This window comes from Danio rerio, chromosome 4 (assembly GCF_052040795.2).
Source record: "Danio rerio strain M-AB ecotype USA chromosome 4, GRCz13ab, whole genome shotgun sequence".
NCBI lineage: Eukaryota > Metazoa > Chordata > Actinopteri > Cypriniformes > Danionidae > Danio > Danio rerio.
The window spans coordinates 15,002,219-15,028,227 of NC_141024.2; the positions used below are offsets into that span (position 1 = coordinate 15,002,219).

General features: G+C 32.0%; 1 protein-coding gene across 6 annotated transcripts in view; it reads right to left on the reverse strand.

The window, feature by feature from the left end:
• plxnb2a.1 (plexin b2a, tandem duplicate 1) overlaps positions 1-26,009 on the reverse strand; it is a 175,353-nt gene that overhangs the window by 1,925 nt on the left and 147,419 nt on the right. For 4 of the 6 annotated variants that reach the window (XM_087247066.1, XM_087247065.1, XM_087247067.1 and 1 more), the window contains 25 exon segments: positions 25,287-25,382; positions 24,882-24,969; positions 23,333-23,493; positions 20,516-20,664; positions 19,555-19,687; positions 18,854-18,990; positions 18,519-18,698; positions 18,026-18,137; positions 16,474-16,683; positions 15,046-15,225; positions 14,833-14,969; positions 12,594-12,694; positions 12,160-12,389; positions 10,956-11,137; positions 9,764-9,830; positions 9,542-9,688; positions 5,934-6,090; positions 5,398-5,498; positions 3,197-3,281; positions 2,892-3,043; positions 2,052-2,212; positions 1,182-1,329; positions 1,017-1,081; positions 859-934; positions 19-93 (listed from right to left, as the gene is read on the reverse strand). In XM_087247066.1, the coding sequence (XP_087103192.1) occupies positions 19-93; positions 859-934; positions 1,017-1,081; positions 1,182-1,329; positions 2,052-2,212; positions 2,892-3,043; positions 3,197-3,281; positions 5,398-5,498; positions 5,934-6,090; positions 9,542-9,688; positions 9,764-9,830; positions 10,956-11,137; positions 12,160-12,389; positions 12,594-12,694; positions 14,833-14,969; positions 15,046-15,225; positions 16,474-16,683; positions 18,026-18,137; positions 18,519-18,698; positions 18,854-18,990; positions 19,555-19,687; positions 20,516-20,664; positions 23,333-23,493; positions 24,882-24,969; positions 25,287-25,382 (3,330 nt within the window). 6 annotated transcript variants of the gene reach the window in all.

Consider the following 26,009-nt stretch of genomic DNA (forward strand, 5'->3'; position numbering starts at 1 on the left):
ATGTGTAGTAATACTTACCCCGTCATAGTACTTGCTGGCATACTGGTAGAGCTGGTGCAGCGCGGCCTGGGTGTTCAACTTATCTGTGTGAGACTGGAGAAATGTAGAGAGTTAAAGAGTCAGCAGTTTGTGATAATATGCATTTTGAAATGATAGTAAAATAAAATTAATGTTAAAAATAACAATCTATTTCTATATATATTATATGTTAATATATTAAATCTATATAAATATATTAACAAATAAAAATAAATTACTAAATATAAAAATGAAATTTCATAAAAAAAATTAAATATATTAAATATAAAATAATAAATACATACAATAAAATTTTAAAAAGCTAAACAAGCAAACACAAATAGACAAGGAAAACCTAAATCATGAACAATTACAATTAATAAATCACAATAAAATGAAAATGACAAAATAGAAATAAAAATGACAATATATAAATGACGAAGTTAATATTAAAACAGTTAATTAAGTCTAAACAAACATATAAAATTTGTAAAAATGTTTTAAATGTAAAATGATTAAACTAAATGAAATTAATGTGACGCCATATAAATGAAATTAAATGATGGAAAAAATAATTATGAATATAAAATGAACTAATTTAATGAAATTAAACATTACAAATGCTAAAAAAAACTACAAATAATAAAGGAATAAAAAATTAAGTGAGTCCAAAATTAAAATAAGTCAAATGAAATAAATTGTAATCAAATAGGGTAAACAAATGCAAATTAAAATAAAATTCAGGTGAATAAAACAAAATAAAAATGCACTAAAACAATTAAAAATCGAAAGAAAATTTCAAAATTCACATGAAATTAAAAAAAAAAAAATTTCACATACCCGTGAAATCTCTGCGAGGTGTGTGTTCATGTCTTGGTCACTGACTGGAACCATCTGCCGAATGCCTTTATAATAACTGAAGAGCACAGAAAACATCACTGCTTAGTTTACTGTAATAACACCAAATAATAAAAACCTACACAACAATAAAAACCTACTCATCAACCATCTTCTTGTACGTGGAGATTTCCTTTGCATAAAGCAGTTTGTTACTGGGAGACTCCTATAAAACAAGACATCAAGGAGAGAAAGCATGAGACTGAAAGAGAAGATGAAGAGAGGGTTTTGATGAAGCTGATGAATGATGAAGTGTTTCTGTTCACCCGCGTCAGTTTGTGCTCGGTTTTAGTGCAGGCGTCCATGAAGGTCTGAGCGATGACGGACAGAGATGCGTCCACTACCTCAGTCAGGTGAACATCGAAGATGAAGTGAGGATTCTTCAAGATGTTCACCCAGAAACGGAGAGGAAGACTGAACAAAAACATACACAGATGTATGAAAAAATACTAATTAAAATAATACAAATCAAACGATTGACAAATTGATTTACAAGGAGAGGGATCAATCTATCTATCTATCTATCTATCTATCTATCTATCTATCTATCTATCTATCTATCTATCTATCTATCTATCTATCTATCTATCTATCTATCTATCTATCTATCTATCTATCTATCTATCTATCTATCTATCTATCTATCTATTTATCTATCTATCTATCTGAAAAGAATCATTATCATCATCAACTAATGGTAAAAACAAAACAAAAATAATAATATCAAAAGGATTATTTTTATTTATTTATAATATATTTTTTAATGATAATTGTAAATGTAGTTCCCAAGTAAATAAATCTTTATAAGACTAATAAAATACCAAAAAATACAGATTTTAAGATTGTTATTATTAATATTTATAAGTAAATTTAATAAAGTAATGCATTAATTATCATCCTTATCTTAATTCAATATTGTGCATTTTTTTATTTACTTTGTATGAAAAATAAATAAAACTACAACGTTTTTTTCAACACACACGTTTTAGGATATGATGAAATAAATTAACAAATTAAAATTGTCAAAATTACAAAAAAATAAATAAATAAATAAAAAGTTGTTATTATCAGAATAAAATTCACGATGTAAGTGTAATTACTGCAGTTATTATTCAGAACCGTTAAATGTTTCTTACCTGTTGGTCTTCCATATGTGGATGGTCTCATCATCAACGTTGTCATGTTTTTGAGCTTGTTCATCTAAGAAGTCAAAGAAGTACTTGACGGCTGGAGGAACCACAGTCCCTGAACACAACACACTGCGGAAGAAATCATCTACAAACTGCTGCAGCGTTCCCTACAAACACAAACACAACACAATTCAATGAAAACAAAAACAAACACTACGAAACAATGAAAAAAAAAGTTTTGGTTTAAAAAAAAAAAAAAAGATTATCAATGATATGCTTGTGCCATTTTCCAAAAAATTAAACCAAACCATCAAATACAAACAGCTTGCTGGCACAAAAAAAGAATAATAAAATAAAATGAAAATTTAATAATAAAATACTTGTATTATTGCTATTCATAGATGGAATTAATTGTATACTTAATATGGTATATGTAAATAAAAAGACAAGATAAAATAAAGAGCAATTGAATAAAATAAACTATACTTATAGGCTGGGAAAATGTTGTTTATTAATCATTTAAAAACAAAACAATTAATTTAAAAAATAAATAAAATAAAAATAAGTCTAAATAAAACAAAACAAAAAATAAAATCAAAGAAAAGACAAAAAAAATTGACAAAATGAAACCAAATAAACACAAACCTAAACAAAACACAAAAACAACGAAACACAAAAAGAAAACAAAAAAACATACACACAAAAAAAATGAAACAAAATAAAACACAAAAGGAAAGAAAATGAAACACAAAAAACAAACAAAAACACAAAACAACACAACATACAAGAAACACAAAACTAAAAAAAAAAAAAAAAAAAAAAAAAAAAAACAAGTAACTGGCTGACCTTCATGGAGAGCAGTCTGGTCAGGTAGATCTCAGTGATGGCTTTTGTGGTGGCCTTGTCCTTCATGCTCCCTCTCTTAGATTTGACCTCCTCCAGCTCATCCGCCGGTCTCACCAAGTGAAACACTTTATCATCCTCCAGCAAAGCATTTCCTGTTCCACACAAAACAACCATGTCTGACTGCTCTTCAACACATTCATTCTGCCATTACTTTGGCTCCAGATCTAGTTGGTGATTTGTATGGCTGGTTAAATCAGATCAATAGAAGAGACAAAGAGGATCTTGTGATATTTTGAGAGACTCACTTTCTTCATGGTTGTCCATGTTCTGGTCGAAGGACTGCTGAGTGTGCAGGACTCTGGATAAGACCAGGGTGGCTCCGTCTCGCACCTGATACAATTCACACATTACATTAAACATCAACTATAAATAAGATGAAAGCATAGTTTCTCAATTAAAACATGTTACTTAAAGATGTCATTTAATGCACATAGCATCACACAAAAATAGAGAGTGATTTTTGAATTTAAAAATAAAGTAAACACTTACAAAATAAAACAACAAAATAAATAACTAAATAAATAAAATTCAGCAGTTTATTAAAATATAAATAATGCAAAAAAAACAAAAAAAAAACTGTAGAATAGCATACATTTTATCCATATTATTTTTAATATATTACATCAAATATTTAAACATAAAAACTGGCCAGATTAGTCAGCAACTTTAAAGACAAGTTAAAACTCAACTTGAATCTGTTTTAATCGACATTAAGCACAGAGTACAATCAATAAAATAAAGCAAGCAATATATTAAGTACAAAGTAGCAATCGATAAAATAAAAACGCATTAAAAAGCCCTGAGATTGAATCAAATAAAATAAAAACATTCAAATAACATTACAACAAAATAAAAATAAAGCACTGCAGTTAACTTAAATTAGAATGGCACAAGAAAACACAATAAAATAATATAATAAAACCCTGCAGCTGAATAAAGAAGGTCTACCAAGGAAAAATCTCTTTTCATCTAAAAATAATAATAAAAAAATCATCAAACCCCTAAAAAGCTGACAAGAATCTAAAACAAATGAAATAATAAATAAGCAAAATAAAAACAAATACAATGGCTTTTTATGAACTAAAATAAACAAAAGAAAATACTATAAATATTTTAAATAAAGCCTAATTATATATTTTAAATGTTTTTTGATAATTCAGGCTCAAATTAAGATATCTTTATATATATATATATATATATATATATATATATATATATATATATATATATATATATATATATATATATATATATATATATATATATTGGTCCAGATTTGTCAGCAACATTAATACACAAACAAAAAAAAAAGATAAATAAACTAAACTAAAACTAAATAAAATTTAAATAATTTAATCTAATTAAAACAGATGTTAAAAGAAAAGTTATTAATAATACAAAATAAAACTTTGTTTAAAAAAAACATCCAATTTCATAACTTAAAAATAATGATTTAGACAGAAATTAGGTAAAATATGAGTATAAAAATGCAGAGATATGTCAGAAACAGTAAAGATGAGATGAGAAAATCCAAGGTACATCTTATTAAATCTAAATTAAGCAAGGAATACCAAGCAATAAAATTAAACCACATCAAACAAAACCAACAAAATACATGAACTACGATTTTAAAAAAAATAAAAAAATCATACAACTGTAACATATAATAAACATTTATATTAAATAAGGTCTTTCAAATTAAATCAGAAAAAAACATCACTGTACATTTCCAGCAACACTCACATTATAAATGATATACTGAGCCATTGTAATGCATGTGCACTCACTTTATAATATGTACACAAATATGACTGATGATTTTACATATACAGATGAAGTCAGTATTATTAGCCCCCCTTTGATTTTTTCTTTTTAAAAAATATTTCCCGAATGATGTGTAACAGAGCAACGAAATGTTCATAGTATGTCTGATAACTTTTTTTCTTCTGGAGAAAGTCTTGTTTGGTTTTTTTTCGTCCAGAATAAAACCAGTTTAAATGTTTTTAAAGCCATTTTAAGGTCAAAATTATTAGCCCATTTAAGCTATATATGTTTTTAATACTCTACAGAACAAACCATTGTTATACAATACCTTATATTACTCTAATTACATTATTCTAATTACCCTAACCTGCCTAGAAAAGCTAATTAACCTAGTTAAGCCTTTAAATGTCACATTAAGCTGTATAGAAGTGTCTTGAAAAATATCCAGTCAAATATTATTTACTGTCATCATGGCAAAAATAAAATAAATCCATTGTTAGAAATGAGTTATTAAAACTATTATGTTTAGAAATGTGTTGAACAAATCTTCTCTCTGTTAAACAGAAATTGGAGAACAAAATAAACAGTTGGGCTAATAATTCTGACTTCAACTGTTGATACAAACACACATCATAATTGATATACAAACATGTTATATTGTAATGTATATGCAAACGCTCACATTATAGTGTGCCAGTGTGTTGATCCGTTTCCACCTTCCCTCCTTCTGTGAGGTCAGGTCCAGATCAGACAGAATCTGCCCTGTAGAACCAGGACGCCACTCTGTGGCAACAAGAAGAACTGCAATTCACAACACAATCCCACAAAACCAAGACTAAAAAAAACCTGGAGCATACTACACTTAACAACTTGAGAAGAAGAAAATCCCTAGCCTGTTTCCCCCCATACACTCCTTCTTTTAACCAGATTCATCTGTCTGATGGATGAAGCGAGACATCGACTTTAACAATTCAGCACATTTGCAAGAGCAACTCATTAAGAAGCGACCGACATGCACAAAATCCCACCATTAATCAAACCCACTATCTGTTCAGAGCACATCGGCCTCCTCCACTACTCTTAAACGCACTGCGCTGTTAATAAAAAGAGCTGTTTAAGCGTGATGCTTCCATAAAGTTGGAGGATTTGGGAAATCTTACTGCTGTAATGAATCACAAGTGTCGTATGGTGGAAAAAAAACTCAAAACTCATGCTAACCCAGTGCGACGCTGTCCACCACGGGCCTCTGGGAATATGGCAGATTCCTGTACACCTGCTCGATGATCTTCTCCTTCACCTGCGAGATGGTGTCGCAGTTTAGCACTTTGACCGGGGTCACGTCCGGACCCTCGCCATGAACCAGCACCTGTAGGGTCTGACGTGATTGACAAGGCGTTAGTTTACTGAGGAGATGGTCAAATATTTAATTACAGGATGAGTAGGTTTGGATAAATACAGTCAATTAAAAAATAGAAATTCAGAAAATAGACTAATATCCTTTTTTCTCTTTTACATTTTATTACATTTGGGTGTTGTTCCTAGTTAATTGATGTAAGTGAGGATTGTGAAATAAAGTAAACTGTGACATTATACACAAACATACATCATATAGTGGACTAAAAAGCAATAGGAACTGAAAGAGTTGCTGGAGCAAGTCTGCAAAACCTTACCTGGTTTGCAAGCTTTTAAGGATTTATTAAATTTTCTGAAAATTCTTATATTCTACTCAAGCATGACGCATTTTTTATATTTTTCTTTGTCTTTGAGGCCAACGGTGGACAAAAAAGGAATGTTAGCCATGTATACATTGTCATATTCGTCTGAATTGTATCCATTTAATACAGTACCTTCCTATTAGGGCTGCACGATATTGGAAAAAAATTGACATTGCGATATTTTTGCGATATATATATATATATATATATATTTATATATATATATACTTAAGGCTGTGACGGTCACCGAACCCGTCACCGCCGTGGTCAGTTGCCACCGCCGTTGTCCGTTGCCACTGGCTGTAGTACGTGACGTCACGCACTTTAAAACACAAATTACTGTAAGTATTACATATCTGTTGGAATATAACATTAGGCTCGATTCAGCAAGTTCAAGTTCAACCATGAATCTTGTTAGAAAACGAAATCTTACATCTGGGAACATTTTGGATTCATGCCGACGAGAAAGGTGAACAAATTAGCCTAATTTAGATTAAGCTTTTTGTAGGGGGTTTTTAAGTGTTAAAGTGTGTTTTAATATTCACTGCTAAGAGTCCAAACACTGAAGAGCAAATCCATCGATACGCAGATCCACGGGTCCCGAATCATGCAAGCCAGTGGCGATTGACGGCGAGGGGAAAAAAAGCCATGTAGGCTTAATCAACTCCTGTCTTCTAAATGCAAAAGCCCAGTTCTTATTTCTAAATATCAAAAAGTTGTCAAAGCAATCTGACAATCGCACATCGCGATTTCGATGCTGAAACGATGTATCATGCAGCCCTACTTCCTATCTGACATTATTAAGATGAATATGTTCTCAAAGTTTAACTTTTGATTTCTTGTCATATTTTATTCCCATTTTCTAAACTACAGTGAATAAACTGACGATGTGAGAAAGGTGTGAAATGCTGAACATGTCTGAATAAATACATGCTTGACCGTAGATGCATTAACACAGACTTTCTTTATACAAGGAAACCTTGGCCTGACATTTGCAAATCAATAGCTGAGTTTCCGTCATAAAATGAAGCAAATCTTTTCAAAGTTGACAAATAAATAAAAAAAGATGCGTTTCCATCAAGTTGTTCGAGCAGCTGACTTTAATATTGGTTACCGAGCAAACAACCGTTAAACAAGGCAAGCATAATAGAGACAGCTGATTAATCATGTGGTTGTGATGTTCAAACATCAGACTTTATTCTGCAAATGAGTTTTAATCTCCCATTATTCACATATACTTTTTCCAACAAAACCAAAACCACCTAAAGTAAGCTTAAAAAAAACATCCTTTTTTTTGCAATTTAAGGGATTTGTTTTTTAATTCGCCATTTCCATCAAGTTCTTATGCAATACATCAAATTGTGCATTCACACAGAGTGATGGACACACAGTTAATGAATAGGTCTGCATGATACAAGAAAAATCATATATTTTATTTTTCTGGAATAAATATTGCGACGTGAATACATTTTTAATAGTACTATTTGATGGTTTTCTGTGGAGTCTAACAGTATTCAAGGATAATAATTGAATAACCACAGTGCAAAAAATGTCTCATTTCTAAATATCAAAAAGTTCTCAAAGCAATCGGAAAATAAATCTGTTTTTTTTTTTACAACTTTAGAAGAAATAAGTCAAAAAAATAAAAGTTAAAGCATGCTAAATGATCTGCCAGTGGAGTAAGTGAAATAATCTTGTTTTCCCTTTGAAATGCTGACATTTAAACTAAAAAACAAAACAAAATTCTAAGTAAGAAAAGCATTTTCTGTGCATAAATTGTATAAATTCCATATAAACAAGGTAATTAAATACAATTATGTAGCTTTAAATGCCTGGTCAACTGTAATTCAGATTCAACATTGCATATCTTGTGATGCAACTATTGCAGATGGACACATTGCAATATATATGATGAAACGATATATTGTGCAGCCCTTCTACTGAAACTATAATTTGTAACTATTGATAAATCAGCTTACTGTACATGCACAGCACAACTGTGTGAATATACAGTACAATATATAAGTAGCTCGCACATGAGCTTTGAATTGCTTTTTTTCATTTGCTCTACTTTGATCATCCACAAATATATCAGTACTGAATCAGGCACCATTACTATCAATACACATTTCTGGCCTCAAAAAATGGCATTTAAATGAGTTTTCAAGAGTGAGTAAAAGAAATTACTGAAAATAAACTGAACAAAAAGTTCTGAAAAAAACACTCTGCAGTTTGTTGACCAAAGCACAAGAGCAGTGGAACACACCGCTGACTAGTTCGTGCTCTGGTAAAAGTTGGTATAGTTATTGAAGAATAACAATATTCAGCTCTGTGTATATACCACTCATGTACATTTATGTTTAACATTTGCATTCTCAATAAAAAAAGTCAGCTCAAATATCAAGCAGACAGGACATTTCTCTGTAGAACAACACATCTTGTTCCTACTGCTGTGCTGTCATGGCATCTCTCGATTCGGTTATTGTCAATAAAACTTTACTCTCAATATAATGTGGTTGTCTGGTTTGTTTATGTTTTAAATAGTATAATTTAAGTTACTGAGCTAAATTATTACTTTTATATAACTTTATAAAATAATAAATAATTATTGATTCATTAGATTTTCGTCCATGTACATCCAGAAATTTTTCAGCCTGGAATAACAGTATTTATAGTATCAACTAGCATTATAAATAACCTGAATACCCAACAATAATTACAAGTCAATTACATTCTGTAGTTGTAAATCTCTGATGCAAGTTAGCGAAATGAACCAGTCGTTTTGTTTGTTTCCCTGAGATTTCATGAATGGCTCTCGGCAGAGTGTTTTCCTCCAGCGGATAATGGCTGTTCAGTCCCTGAGGAGCAGTGTTACGCTCGGCAATGAGATTACAGACTCACTGCTGGCCAATGAAACGGTGTTAGGAGAACAATGATGGACACACTAACACCGTCTCTCCACTTTCCTACAGCGAGAGCCGTTCTCTATTAACAAGCTTTCTGCTGAACGGCTCCCTTACCCACTATTTCGGGAATATTAGGGGGTAAACAGACATTAGGCGCAAAATATGTCTTCCAGGTAATTGCATTATGAGAAATTACAGTACTCACCAAAATGCTGTACTCAACATCATCTCCCAGAAGCCCCGTGTCGTTGAGAGTGTACTTGGCTTTCTTCATCTTGGCATCAACAGGGCCTTTTTCCACCTGGTGTTTAATGGCCTTAAAGAGCTTATAAAGCGGCTCGCCGGCTGAGTCCTGTAAAAACACATGAGTCAGACTTCACCTGCGGAAAACATCTTCTGCTTTTCTAGCCCAAGCACAATTGCTCACCTTCAGGAACTGGTAGAGACAAATCGACATCCAGTTGCACAACATCCTCTCCACAACAGTCTCGGATCTAAAGAGAAAACAAAGAACAAAAATATCATGTCAGGTACAAGCAATTTCTGAGAAAATGGTTCAAGGAGTTATGAATTGTTTTGGTTTTATTGATTTATGATGATACTTGATTATTATAGATGTTGGTGCTTAAAATGCTATGAAAAATATTTTCTGAATGTCTATTTTCAGTGGACGGCTTTCAGTGGAAGCGCAAAACAACAGAAGAAAGAGACGTGGAGAGATCAGAGGAATCCTGTCATAAATACAAAACTGCCTGTACAACAGATTAAATGAATAAATGAATAGATAAATCAAAAGAATAAATGAATAGATAAATCAAAAGTATAAATACATAAATAATAATCATAATAATATTGAATAAATAATAAAAATAATAATAAATAAATAATAAAAATAATAATAATGAATAATAATACAAATAGTAATAAATAAATAAATGGTAAAATATAATAGAAATTATAATAATAAACAAATAATACATAAATAAATAGCAAAAATAAATAAATAAATAATACAAATAATTAATGATGAAAAAATAATAAAAATAATAATAAGTAAATAGTAAAAAAATATAATAATGAATTAATAATAAAAATAACAAATAAAAAGAAAAAAAATCAACAATTAAATAATAAAGATAATAATTAAGAAATAAACAAATAATAAAAATAATAATTTCATAAATAGTAAAAAATAAAACAAAATAATAATAAAATAATAATAATGAATAAATAAATAATAAAAATAATAATAAATAAATGAATAAATAATCAAAAAAATGAACGAACGAACAAACAAACAAACAAACAAATAAATAGTTAATATATATATCAAGCCTGGTTACAATTTATGGTAATTATCTTGCTATTGACAAACAATTACTATGACTTTTAGTCAAGTCAAGCTTTATTGTCATTTTGTTACATAAGGCTACTTAAGGCTTCTTTACACAGCCAAATTAAGTCTATTCTATGCCTGCTCAGTAATTCAAGAGTAAACACATTCATGTCACCTCCGAGCTGCATTTAACGGTCTATTTAACGACACCTAAGTGCCACTTTAGAAGCACTTCTTTGCATTTTAATGTAACATCGACACATGAGCTGGCATGGGTTCTGACCTGCGGAGCATGAGTTTGGGATTCTTGCTGTGAACATATTCCTCCATGAGCTCCAGCAGGAGAGTCCTCATGATGTCCGTGTAATACTCCAACTTGCCATGCAGTGCCACCGTCAACAAAGAGGCGAAGTAAACCTTATTCCTGGCATTGAACTCCTGTCGGCCCTCCAGGGTACGAATAAACTACAGCACACAGAAAACAAGTCAGACAATACAACAAATCCAGCAGTGAGCAGAGGAAACTGGACATTATGTTGGAGATGCACCGATCTGCCGGCCAGAATTCATAATCAGACATTTTATTTGTTTTAATTTAGGCGAAACGGAACCATGTTCCATGTTAACTGTAATAAAGTCAATAAATATTGTTATTTATTCATTTCATACTTAAAAATTGGAATTTAACAGTGTTTTCAGCATTTACTAAAAATCTTTAATTAAAAAGTAATAAATAAATAATACTTTTGTTTTTGCAAACTTTTTATTAAAACTCTGAGTTTTATATGTTTGTTTGCGTTAATTTAATCTAATTTAATTTAATTGTTTGTTTATTGCCACATCAGAAAATGATGGTTATATGATGGCAAGATTAATATAGATAAAAACATTTTACATTATACACATTATAATAAAACTACATAACAATATTAGCAATTAAGTGTTGTTACAACAATTAAATCAATATGATATGACACTAAAATGCATTATTTAATACAGAAAAAATAATATTATACAGAAACTGTTAATTTGTTTAAAAGGTTCTGTTTAAGTATCTAAAAAGGAAATCTTTTTTCAGAAAATGTCAGATGTTGACTTTTGTTGTTTGATGATCATATAAAACATCAAATATCAGCATTCAGCAGACTTTATTTAGAACAATAACATTATAAATGCTGCTATTTCCACTGTTTTACAAGCGCCACCTACTGGAAGAAAGTGAATTAGCAATTTTATTTAGCCTGTCTACTGTTTTTGTTTTGTACAGGCATTTTTAAGTAGTATCATTTCATAATGCAAAATAAAATGCTGAACATTAACTTTTTACATTACATTTTGAACGTATACACTAATTAATATTTTTAATTAGTGTATAAATATGATTTTTTAAGAATGAGGAAAATGGGCAATCAGAATAAGCCAATTTGCTTGTAAAAAAATAAATAAATCAACATCAAAGCATCACTATTCTATGTAAAGTTTCTCACATTGATAAGGAAGGTTTTGCTGTTCAGGAGGTTGGAGAACTGGTTGAGTGCCTGATCTACGATGGCTCTGCGGTTTTCAGGGATATCCAGCTTGCCGGTGATCATGACATCATTGGCTCCATCTTTCGAGGGCAGGAAGAAAACACGGTCGGTGTAGTTCTTGTAGTCCAGGAATGGGATGCGAGCTTCACTCAGATCACTGGTGTGATCCTCCATCTCTATCATTAGATCTATGAAAACAGACAATTGTGCAATACTGTACATAAATTGAAGCTTGGTTGAAAATATTGGCTGTTCTTCTAAAAAGCTAATATTAGGCAAAGAAACAAGTCAGAAAAACAAGTTTATATCACAAAAAGCTCTCAAGATTTTTTAATAAAACTGAACTATTTGAGAAGAAAAAGCCTACAGATATGAAAAGTTTAGGATCTCACCTGTGAACTCCTTTTTACAGCGATCACGGACGCTCTCCTCCAAATTGGCCAGCTGATTTTTGATCTTCTCATATTCTCGTTCTGCCTGCTGGCTTTTCCTCCTGACAAATGAAAACATAAACATTAATCTTCATTTACTCAATGTCTAATTTAAAGTGTATTATTTTGAAAAACTTGTGGCTGTGAATCAAAGTAATTTTTCACCTCCTCAGTTTACTCTAAATATATGGGTTATTATTTATTAATAATGCATTAAAACAGCTTCATTTCTTTGTAATCGAACAGGAATACAGCTATGTAAATAAAAAAAAAAGTTTATAGGAATAGCTTTGAGTAAAATTTTAATATTTGTTTCATTAAAAAGACTTTCAAATACAAATTAAGTAAATTTTGAAGCATTTTTATTCTTTCCAAAAGTAAAAATTGGTCAGAATAACGAATAGCTTCACTTCTCGACTGAAAAATCAGTTCCGTATTCTTCTGAAATAAAAACATTAGTAATAATATAATTAATATATACAAATAAGCATGTGTGAATACATGGCACATTTCTAATACATCATACAAATATGCTTTAAATCAGTGTTTCTCAACCACATTCCTGAAGGACCACCAGCTTTGCACATTTTCCATGACTCCTTCTCCTTGACCTAGCAGACCTGATTCAGATCATCATCTCTGCTTGACCTGTAGACAAAGGAGACATCCAAAACATGCAGTGCTGGTGGTCCTCCAGGAATGTGGTTGAGAAACACTGCTCCAAATTGCAACATTTTAATTTTCAATTATAAATTAATGTCATCAGTAGTTTACATAATTAAAAAATATATATGTAATTACCAGAACTATAAATAGCGGATGAAGACGAACTGAGAATGATGTAGTGGTTGCTTCATTTTTCCTATAGCTGTGTTTAATGGCTTTCACAAATCAAAGTAAATCTGAATGTGTTTTAATTTGCATAGTATTTTTTATACGTTGACGAGGCCGGTCGCGATAGTCGATATATTGACTTATCGCACCATTTATAAATATGAGGGTGGTTAATTTTGGAGGCGCAATATATTGTCTATATTATATAAAGAAATTTAAGAAGATGATGATTGGCTACATAATTTAACAAGCTAAGTTTTTTGTCGAACACTCTGCATTCTGCTTCCTGTGGAAGGTGGATGCAGCATCTCCACGCAGGCTGCACACAGAGAGAGCAGATAGTGAAGGTGAAGAAGATAGGACGCAAACCCACTGACTCGTGTTTAGAAACTACATTCAGTAAGCATAAACAAGTCATGATGGACTTGGTTTCAAAGCCACAGTCTTCAGCAATGGTGAGGGAACATTTTGGCCTTAAGCTGAATGAAAAATCCGCTAATATGTCCGCTAATGTGAACGAGCTGATATGTCAAATTTGTTTCAGAACATTGGCAATGAAAACACGAAACACAACTAACCTTAAATCACACCTAAAACATAACCACCAAACACATTTTTTCGACATGGGAACAACAACCGCAGTTGGTACTGCAGATGGGTCTTCCAGACAGTTAACTGTAATGAATGTATTTCCCTGCCAGTGCAAATATAAACATGACAGTGCAACATGGCGCACACTCACAGACAAACCATTGTACAGCTAAAGAGATGTAGACCTTAAACATGCTCGAAAAACCAGCATTCGACAAAACAGTCCTGTCTTGAAATCGGCCTGATTATTATTATTATTATTTTTAAATGGCACCTGAGATGCATTAAAAGTCTACACTTGTTCGTTTGCATCTACTATTTATTATAACTTATTTGTTTTAAGAGTTTTTTTTTTCATGTTTCAATTTCAAATGTCTTAATATTCTTATAAATAAAATGTTATTTGGAACGGTGTACCTGAATTATTACATTATTATGTTGTAAAAATGTATAATTTTTTATTACTGATATAAGTTATAAAGTGACAATAATATCGTTTATCGCAATTAATTTTGGTGCCCAGCAAAAAATAGATATCGTGACAGCCCTAATGCTAAAAATTAAAAACATAATTTTGATTTGTTAATAATAGGTACAAAAGGAGGACACGAAATGAGTGTGAAGTAGAGCGAATGAGACTATATGGTGAAAAAAAATGAATAAAACATCGTGAGCAATATATCCAAGCGTGTGCACTTCCCAGCACACCAGCGCTCTAAAATCAAAGTTATTAGGTTCACATTATTAAAATCTGCTGAACTCTGAGGTCTGTTACCTGTAGCAATAGATGGACACCGCAATGAAGAGCACCATGGGAATGAGAACAGCGGGGATTATGATGTAAAGGGGAACCTCGTATTTCCTCTCGAAGCGCACGGAGCCTACATTCCACTCTCCATTTCCAAACTTGATCTGAAAATAAAGAGCAGAGATGTTGAGCGCAGGATGAGATGAGGCTGAATAACTGTGATTAAAGTGGGTTTCTGACCAGCAGCTCCAAGGCATCTGAGCTGGTGTCTCTTCGATGGCGTCTGGAGGTGGATTTTGGAGGGCTGGACGGGGCCACCAGGAACAGTTTATCGTCCTCAAGGATTGTCACCAGACACGACTCGTCACCCACAAATGCCTGTGCCTCTTTGGCAGTCATGGCTTTGGCAAAACCTCTACCCTGAAAACACAGAATAGTGTGGAGGTTTATTGACATCTCATCAAATTTAAAAGTTTTCTGTCTCCTAACTGAGTTTGTGATTTATTTTTTGTTCTTTCACAGAATTTTAAATTGCTTATTTTCATCATTAAATTATTAATTAATTTAATTTTCTCAGAATTTTGGGGAGTATTTTTTCTTGACCTATTTCTTTTACATCTTTACATGTAGCATATTCTGACTTTTTACTCCAGATAAATCTGATATTGCTCGGTTTAATGCAAGTTTAATTTCTTTGTTTATTATTATTTTTAGTTACACAACACAATTCAGTTTTTGGTTCCGTTTAGAATTTAATTTACATTGTGCATTTTTTGTTGTAGTTGATTTCTTAGTTTCCTTCATGGAAATTCAGGCAGTTTATATCTGTTTCTGATTCTGTTCTAATTTTAATCTTCAAAAATTGCAGCATATCTTTCATAAATTACTTGAAATTCTGACTTTTTAATTTTTTTCAAAATATATTTAATATCCTAACAAAATAAAATATATATTTCAAAATTATCTTACAATTTTCATCTTTTTTTTAACTGTGCATTCATAAAAAATTTTATGATTTAGATTTTTTACTACTCTGAAACAGAGCTTCTATATAGTAAAAATAAAAATATTAAACAGGTTTTGTTCTTTATACACAATAGCCTTTTTTCCTACATTGAATTAACATATTTTTCTACCTTTTCCCCTGAGAAATCTCACATTGCATTGTTTAATGCAAGTTTAATTACTTTATTTATTAATTTTTTTGGTTACATCACAATTCAGATGTTTGATCCACTCATAATTTAATTCACATCATGCTTTTTTATTTTTCGTAGATTTTTTCATTTCCTCCATGGAAATTCTGACAATCTCACAAGAGTGATTCTGTCGTCTTTTTTTTTTCTCCTTGAAATTTAATTTACCATCAAAATATATTTAATATTCTTAAAGTAGTATATATAATTCAAAATATCCCTTTTTTTTTCTACTAATCGTGCATTCATTTTTAACAATTTCAAGATTTAGATTTTATTTTTATTACTCTGAAAAAAAAGTTTCTATAAAGTTTCCAAATATTAGATTTTTTTTCTTTATACACAATAACCTTGTTTCCAACATCCAATTAAAACATTGAAAAACTAATTGTGATTTTTTTTTCTAACAGGCATCCATGTTCACCACCTCCTTAATATCTATCACATAAAATCTGTGATCAAAAATACTTGCATTAACATTGATGATGCTGCCCTCTGTTATGGCTTTATCTTTGAGTTTATCGAAGTGTGGGTCCGGATGGTAAGCGAAATCTGTCAGATTGAGCACCAGGTTGTCCAGCTGGATGACGGTTCTTAAGGACAGGTTGATGTATGTCTTATTGACAACCGGCGACAGAAACTCCAGCGTCGTCTCGTTCTTCTTTTCCACTTCTTGAAAGAACTGCACAAAGAAAAACAAGTCAGTTTATCTTTGTATAAAGCATTTCAGAAATGTCTGAGCACTAAAAAAAAAAATAAGACAAAAAAAGACAGCAGGATGTCAGACACTTGATGAATGTTGCTTATTAACATTAAGAGAAGGAGAACTGAGAAAAGGAAATATGAAAAACACAGAGAGAGAAACTGAGCAGTGGGTTATAAAAGCCAGACATTCGATAAAAAAAAAGGAAATTGCAAAAAAAAAAAAGAAACACTGACATTTCTCAAAAGCCAATCAATAACATCTGACAGAACAAAAATAGGAAACCTGAACATTTCAAAGGAAGTCACAAGAGACTTGTTAAAGTAATATAATATTAAAGAGATGAAAAAATTATTAAATAACACAAATTTCAACCTGTTTCTCATTCAGATTATGACTTCAAAAGAAAAGCATAAAGGTTTATTTTGCTTTTGTATCCATTTTGGAGCCTGGAAAATATTGATTACTTTTATGTTCCATAGAAAAATAGCATTCAAACCATTATTTTAGTATTATTTCTAGACAATTACAGTAATTCATAAAATTTTGCAATGGCGAAAATACTTCTACACACTATTTTGGGTGGGGGGTGATGCTCTTTCCATGTGCAAAGAGCATCACAATTTAGTTTTATTACTCTTTATCACAATATTTATTGATATTTTACAAATAAATTAAGTATTTCTACTTTTACATTGTACATTTTCTTAAAACGTTAGCCTTAGCAACTGTTTCCTTGTTCTTTAAATTTTTATTTTTTTTTACTTTCATTATTTTTGTCAATTTTAACAATCATTATACACTTCACTAATTTTAATTAGTCAAGTCAAATTTTTATTTTAGCCAAGTCAAAAAATCTAAATCAGGGGTGTCATAATTTGATCCTGGAGGGCCAGTGTACGCAAAGTTAAATTTCAATCCCAATCAGACACACCTGGGCTAGCTAATCCAGCTCTTATAGGCTTTCTAGAAACATCCATGTAAAGGTAGGTTTGTTAAGGTTGTTGAAGTTAAAATCTGTATGACACCGGCCCTCCAGGACTGAGTTTGGACACCCCAGGTCTAAATGATATTTATATAACTTCATTTCAAATGTATTTAATTTAACAAAACAGCATTATTTTAATATAGTAGTTGCATATCTTTTTGTAATTAAACAAGAATGAGCAAATTTTCACGTTTTGATGCAAACATTTAATTTTAGGTGAAAAAGTTTGGTGAATCACCTACGTCACATCAAATGCAACTCCTTATTTTGTAAGAGACCATCAACTTTACCAGAGAGGAGTCCTAAAAGTACCATCACAAACATGCCACGCACCTCTACATTGCTAGCCTTGACGTCAAACTCGTCAGAAGAGGGCAGCACTCGCATGGTGGCTCTCTGAACCTGATCAAATCCAGAGCCTATCACTAAGATCCTGCGACCACCGCTGAGAAAAATAACAACACACACACACAAACGCACATTTAACACTATAAAATCTCTCCCCTGGACCTTCAAATACAAGTATGATCAGTATTTAAAGAGAGCTGGGCTTAAAAATTACTTTTAAAACATTTTCCCTTAAAAAAAACGACTGAAATTACTACTACTGAGTTCACATTTTTGTAAAGTAATTTGTTTTCTTATTATCTTGTTATTTTAGCATCAATAATATTCTATTCTAGTTTAATTAAGACTAGATTTTAATTACTTGAATATATTTAAATATTTTCCATTTCAATTTTAATTATTAGCGATGGTGTTTAGATGGTGATTAGTTTTAGGTATTCGTGAGCATGTGTGAGAGAGGCTTAAAAATGCAACTTACCAAACAAAGCTGGTCTGTGGAAAATATTCAGAAATTTTGGGATCGGGTGAGTATTCGAATGCATCGACTGTCTTAACAGTGTCCTTGCCATACTTCACAATAACAGGCAACTTATCCGAGGGAATCTTTTGTCCTTTATATGGGCCAGTTTTGCAGGTGATCTCATGGCCAAACGTCAACCTGAACATTTGAAAACAAACATGGAAACCTTGTTCTTTCAAATAGTTATTAAAAGTTTATGAAATGTAAGTTTCTGATGTGTATGTTGAGCATCTGTGTGTATTCAAACGGAGCACAGTGTAAAGTTCTATGCTAAAATGTGGCCTGTAACTCACACTTCACATGGCTCTTTGTCCACTGTAATGGTGATGTCATCTTTACTGGCCGAGTCGAGGTCCTGTCCTGTGATTGTGATGACAGTTCCTCCAGCTGCTGGGCCTTTAACGGGGAACACAGCTTCTGGGACTGGATCCTTCAGGATGAGAAGAAAAACAAAACTTTCTGTTAACATGTGCTTGTTTACAGCTCCTTTCTAGCTGTAATCAGTCAAACTTTATTAAATATTAATTAGACTCTATTTATTCCGACAGTGTTTGGGAGAAAAGATTAAATATATATTAAATTCTGAAAATATACAATATTGACTAGCACATACAGTACTTTAAAAACGATTGAGGTCAGAAAGCTTTTGATGCATTAAATTGTTATTCAGCAGAGATGCATTAAATTGTTAAAGTACGCAGACTATACTTCTATTGTATTTTCTATTGATGTTTATACATAAACCATTGTCTGCACATCCATGTTTTAAAACATTTATATTAAGCACAACTGTTTTCAAATCTGAGAATTAAAAAAAATTGTCTGTTGAATCATTTATGAAATATTATGTGAGTATGAAGACTGGAGTAATTTCAGCTTTGAATCAAAGAAATGAATCCAATTTTAATATGTATTAGAATAAAGTTTTTGGTAAGCATATTAGACTTTTAAAAAGAAATATTAACAAAGTCTTCATCAGAGATGAAGCATTTACCCTGTAAGTGAATTCCACCTCGGACGTCCCTGTTCTTTCTCCTTCCACCAACACCTCCACCGGCCCGGATTTGCTCGGTGAAATGGGAAGATCTTCAGGAGGTAAGGGGAAAGGGCCGATCTCACACACAACACTTAAAACACAAAGAGAAAAGCAGGACTGTCACTAAACAGATCTTCCAACTTTTCACCTGGTATCACTTTATCTACTTATCCAACCAAAATACATCTCAAGACCATGTTTAAACCAGATTTAACATCCACTACTGGTCAAAGATCAGAACAATCGTATTATGGTTTTTAAAAGAGGCCTATTCTGCTCACCAAGGCTGTACTTAAATGATCAAAAATAGAGTAAAAACTGTACAGTTGTAAAAATATTACTAATATGTCTTTATTTTATTTTACTTTCACAAATGTGTCTTTTTAATTTTTTAATGGTACGTTTAAATAATACGGTTTCACAATTTTCACAAAAAAATATGAAGCATCTTAACAGATTTCTCCACCACCACCATAATAATGATATAATAATAATAATAATAATAATAATAATAATAATAATAATAATAATAATAATAATAATTTTTGTCTATAGCATCAAACATTTTCCAATAATGATTTCTGAAGGATCATGCAAAACTGAAGCCTGGAATATCGATGTTGAAAACTCAGCTTAAACTTATAGGAGTAAATACAATTTTAAACTAGTCGATAAATAAAAAACTAATAATCTCTTTCCTAATTTTGCATATTTCACTGTTTTATTATTCACATAAATCCAGCCTTGGTGAAAAAAGGCTTTTTTTTAACAACATTTAACTCAACAATTAACTTTTGACTGGTTGTGTACATACCCTATATGAAACAATTAAAATGCTAATTTACAATCTTGTAAAATAGAAGCAAATTAAAGGTCAGTATACACTGCACTCTGCAACAATATGGTTTTCTTGCATTACCTAGTAGAAACCGAGTATCGCTCTGGCTGATGAATGCATGGAACTTTAGCCACAGTGATTTTCTTAATGTCCTCCTTCTTGATGCCCAAATTTGAGCCTTTTATTGTGACTGAGATGCGTCCGTTCATTGGCCCATAACGGGGAACAATCTGAAATAAAAGTAACATCAGCGTTAAAACAGGCCTGTAACACTTGAAGCCATAAACTTGTGAGTTACAAAGATCACCCATAACTATTTTGCCCTTGAGTGATCCAGCTGCTTTGCAGAAAATCATTTGCCAGATGACAAATAATAAAACAGCATCAGGTGCAGGCGGCGCGGTCATTAGAGTCTCCGATGATTTCAACAAAACACCAGAGTGAGAGACTACCAGCACCATCTATACATCATTTAGGCATGAAAAATGGAGAGGAGGACGAAAAGAAATGGCGTTTTCCAGTGAAGATGAGAGGGAAGATGAAGAGTGGAAACTTATGAACTGCATTTGAACTGGGAATGGCTGACGTCACGCTAGTGAGATGCTTCTGGGATGCATTTCGAGTTTGGCTTGTGACAATAACTGTTATAAACGGCATGCATTGAGAGCGTTAGCAAAGTTTAAGTGCTCCATTGTGCATCTTTTTTAGATACTGTCTTTTATGTAGTGTGTAATATAGCAGTTTGAGAATGTAAATGGTCTGCGAAGTTTCAAAGATCAAGCAGAAGTTGTTTCCAAAAAGATCAAATTGATTTCGCACTCTCTGAAATGGGGTTTTTAGCAATCCCAGTCAGTTCTCTGAGGTTTTTTTTTCACTTCAGTAGCTGAACAAAACTTGTCTCTAATGAGTTCCATTTTTGCCACCTGAACTAAAGCATATGTGATATCATACATGTACACACACATGGTTAAATTTATTTTTGTGAAGACTTTAATAAAGCACATATAGCAGTTTGCACAATACTCTATAAAAGCTATTATCAATTTTAACTGATCTAGCTCTATAGACCCTATGTAACACTGAATCCTGGCTACGATCATCATTTGCTGTCTGGCGAGCGAGCACCAGTCATCTGTCAGGGGCCCATACTAGCTCTTTTATATTTAATTTAGCTTTTTTTATTTAGATACATATACTTTGAAGGGACAGAAATGTTCTTATTTTTGAACGTTTGAAAGTCGTTTTTGTCAGCATATGAATGCCGTGCCAATCCACAGACGGCTCGGCTGATAGACGCGGCTTTCAAATGCTCCATTCTTTTGTGATACCATACATGTACACACACGTTGCTAAATTAATTTTTATGAAGACTTTACTAAAGCACGTACAACAGTTTGCACAATACTCTATAAAAGCCATCAGCCATTTTTACCAGATCTAGCTCTATAGACCATATGCAACACTGAATCCGGCTATGGTCATCATTTGCTATCTGGCGAGCGAGCAACAGTCATCTGTCAGGGGCCCATACTGACTCTTTTATATTATTTTTTATTTAGACACATATGCCTTTTTGACCATTTGAATGTTGTGTTTGTCAGCATTTAAATGCCATGTCAATCCACTGATGGCTCAGCTGATAGACGCGGCTTTCAAAAGCTCCATGTGCGTGCTCTTCAAAACCAGTGATCATTAGCAATCCCAATCATACACTCAACCCAATGTGTTTGCTGTTTGTTGAGGTGAAACATAATTTTTTGTTTTTTTTTGGTGACAACTTAATTAATTTATGTTTAATCCACGTAAATGAGTAAAAAATAATTAAAATGTCAACCTAATTCCTTCATGTTGTTCCAACTTACAGTGTATCTGTTGAGGATGTGAATACACCTGCCAATCAGCAGAGCTCAAATTGTAAGCAGAAAATGCTGCTATCATCACATTTAAAAAAAAATTTCAGTACTATTTTGTAGAAGTTGGTACTTCTGACAACGCTACCAGCGCCATAACAATTCATGAAAGCCTACTGCACAGTTTCTAAGCCAGACGAAATAATTCAGAAGCAGTGTCTTCTCATAAGATAAGTAAACTCAGTCTCATGAATAACAATTAGACACCAGTGTGTCATTCAATTACATATTCCTATGCAACTGTACGTCAACAACAGTGGCGCCGCCATAATGTATATTTTAAACCCAGAAGGTGATATTAGAGAGGAAAGCTACAATTAAAGCTAAAAGATGCTAACGTTGTTTTAATTGATGTTCAACACACATCAAAGTGGTCGAAGTTGCCAGAGCTGAAATCCCAATAGGTATATTGGCTTACTGATGGTTGATCAATCAAAATAGATTAGGTCATCTGACCAATGATAGCAGATAAGAATATAAAGAAGGGAGGAGCTTAGAGAGTCTGGATCCTTAAACAAACAGCTTGTAAGAGTAATGTGTGAAACGAGCTGTTGCTGCAGTATATGTTATGGCAAAACGCAAGTGTTTTTGACCTTGGATGGATGTAAACCTATTCACCTTATTCTCCGCCGACGAGCGGGCGCTGCCATTTGAATCTTTTTAGCTCGAGACTTCTGATCTCATTCACTTCCATTCATTTTTTGACGTTAAAAACTGCAAGTTACGCTGCTTGATGTTGCAATTTGATATTTTCTTATTATATTATTCTACTTGGTCTGTATAGTCATGCAATCATTTGTTTGTAGAGCAAGTAGTTTGACCATTTTCTGCCGTTTATTATTCCTAGTCATTTCTCCCATAGGTGACTGAATCGGAAGTTCTAAGACAATCGCGAAAACAGGCGCACTTCCGCATTTTAGCATAAGGTCAATAGCAGATGAGTACCTAAGCTAAGATAGCATACCAAGGGCACTTCTAAAACACTTACGTCTGTGATCTTTGGAGGAGGACACTGGTGCAGTTCATTGTCACACAGGCTTCTGTAGATGCAGGATTTTGTAGTGTCGCACCAAACGCAGCTATCATTCTTGTGTGCATTTTTACACAGACTGCAGTCCTCGCGTCTAACCGAACAGTTGTAGAGAACCACTGGGAAAAGAAAAGAAAACTATTCACAGAACTGACACTGAATTCATCATCTTCAACAAAGTACAACTTCAAAAAGTTCCCGGAGTCTTTTTTTGCTTTGTGGAGAAATAAACATTTCATTAAACACTGCAGTTTATCACGGTGTTTTCAGAAATGATACGTTATGCACATTTTGTCTGTTTATTGTTGTTTGATTTATTAGTCACATTTACTGTGGTGCAAAGATTGCATTTTTGTTGATGCTGTCACTAAACTGTCTAACTGAGATCAACACAGTTTTTGTGGCATTGTTCAGATTATAAAGTCTGACAAATACACAGTAATAAGTACACTATGGAAAATTAGTTGCTAAAAAAATTAGCTTTTTGTATTTTCATTATATTAAACTGACAAAAAATATTGTATTGAAGTATAGTTGTATAGTAGTAACAAATAAACATTCACAGCAGGCATGGGATGAGAACCATTTTCAAGACATACAGCGTTTGGAAAAGTCACGTTTTTAAAACTGCCAACATTTTCTGTTATACTGTTCCTTTGGTATATGTATGATTTATTTATTTGTTTTCTAAATGTTTTTGTTTTTTAGGACAACAGTATCTCCAGCAGAAAAAATATCCAGAGATGCTGTTTTAAATTGTAAATAAATTTGACTTTTTGAATCTCTGTATTTCATAAACATATATAAATGTATATACAGTTGAAGTCAGAATTATAAGCACCCCTTTTATTTATTTATTTTATTTTATTTTTATTTCTTAAATGATGTTTAACAGAGCAAGGACATATTCACAGTATGTGTGATAATATTTTTTCTTCTGGTGAAAGTTTTGTTGGTTTTATTTCAGCTAGAATAAAAGCAGTTTTTAATTTTTTAGAAACAATTTTAGGGTCAAAATTATTAGCCCTTTTAATCTACATTTTTTTAAATATATTTTAAATATTTTTTTTAATAAGTTGAAACAAATTAATTTTACAAACAATTGTTTACTTACTCAGAGAAAAAATAAGGAGCTGAAAAATGATTAACCATTTTGTAAAAAAAAGTATACCATAAAAACATGTTGGCATGACCTTTAACTCATATTTTTTTACAGTGTACCAAAACATTTATTTTCCAATTTGATAATTTTTTCAATAATTACCCTGATATTCATTGTCTCCATCTAAAATAAACTAATAATTTTAAAAGAGGCTCATTGGCTAAACACCTAAAACACCTCTAGTCAGATACAAAAACAAGATTCATGAGAACAATATGTTAATAATAATACAAAACATATGCTAATCTCCTTATTTTAACATATTCATCAGATATTCACACACAGTCTTTTCCTGATCTTGAAGATTTGCTTTCTTGGCTCTGAGAACAACTCATTTAAATGTACCTCTCAGGGTGCTGTCAATCTTCCTATCCGTGTCTTTATCCTTTATGTAGAACGTCACATTCACCTCTGGCTCTTTGTCATACGCAAACTGGCATGAAGCAGAAGAAAACGTGTCATTAAACATGCACAAAAACACACGGAACAACTGTGTGTCGTCGCAAATTCTCCCCTGCCAACATGATGTCTTTGTGAACCTGATGGCTATGTGTTTTCTACACCCACACAGGACTAAACCCCTCCACACACACACACACACACACACACACACACACACACACACACACACACACACACACACACACGCGGCTCAATAACGCTGAATGCCATTATATTGGCTGGTGCTCAAACTTCCAGAAACAAATCAATGACAGAGAAGGAGGTAATAGAGGAGTGTAATGTACTGACCTCATATCCCTCAAATCTGTACTTTAACCCATCGGCCTCCACAGTCACTTCGCCCACCTGCTTCATGAGCTCGGTGCCGATCTGAAAGGTTTTGCCCTGAGAGAGATGGAGAGCAAGTTATGCAGTTCATGAAAAGTCTCAAAAGCAGATGTTTTAATTTGAAAGTCACGCTTAAATGGGCTGAAGCATATAGTAGGTGGATTTATTTAACGTTATTGCATTGGTTGCTGAATTTCTTTATTTTGATTGCTCACTGATTGCGATTAATCTGTATATATATAATGTATATGTATAGAAATAAATATATTGTCCCATTTTGATGTCTGCTTTAAATGTGATTGTGATTTTATATACAAAAAGCATATTAAATGTCAGATTTTGTTTCAACTAACTTTCATGAAAACAATGTCAAACTATGGGTGAAAGTGTTCCTCTGTCTGCTGAAAATGCAATGTAAAATGAAAATGTATAAAATAGTAAGTCATAATATTTATTTAATAATATGACATCAGATCATCATCAAACTAAGTTTAATTAAAGAATATTGTATTATTTTATCACCATATAAACATATAAATCAACAATTCTGGTAAAGTACAGAAACATTTCTATTATAATAAAGAAATAAAATAATTTCTCAATGTTATTGATTTTATTATGACATAATAATAATAATAATAATAATAATAACAATAAATAAATAAATAAATAAATAAATAAATA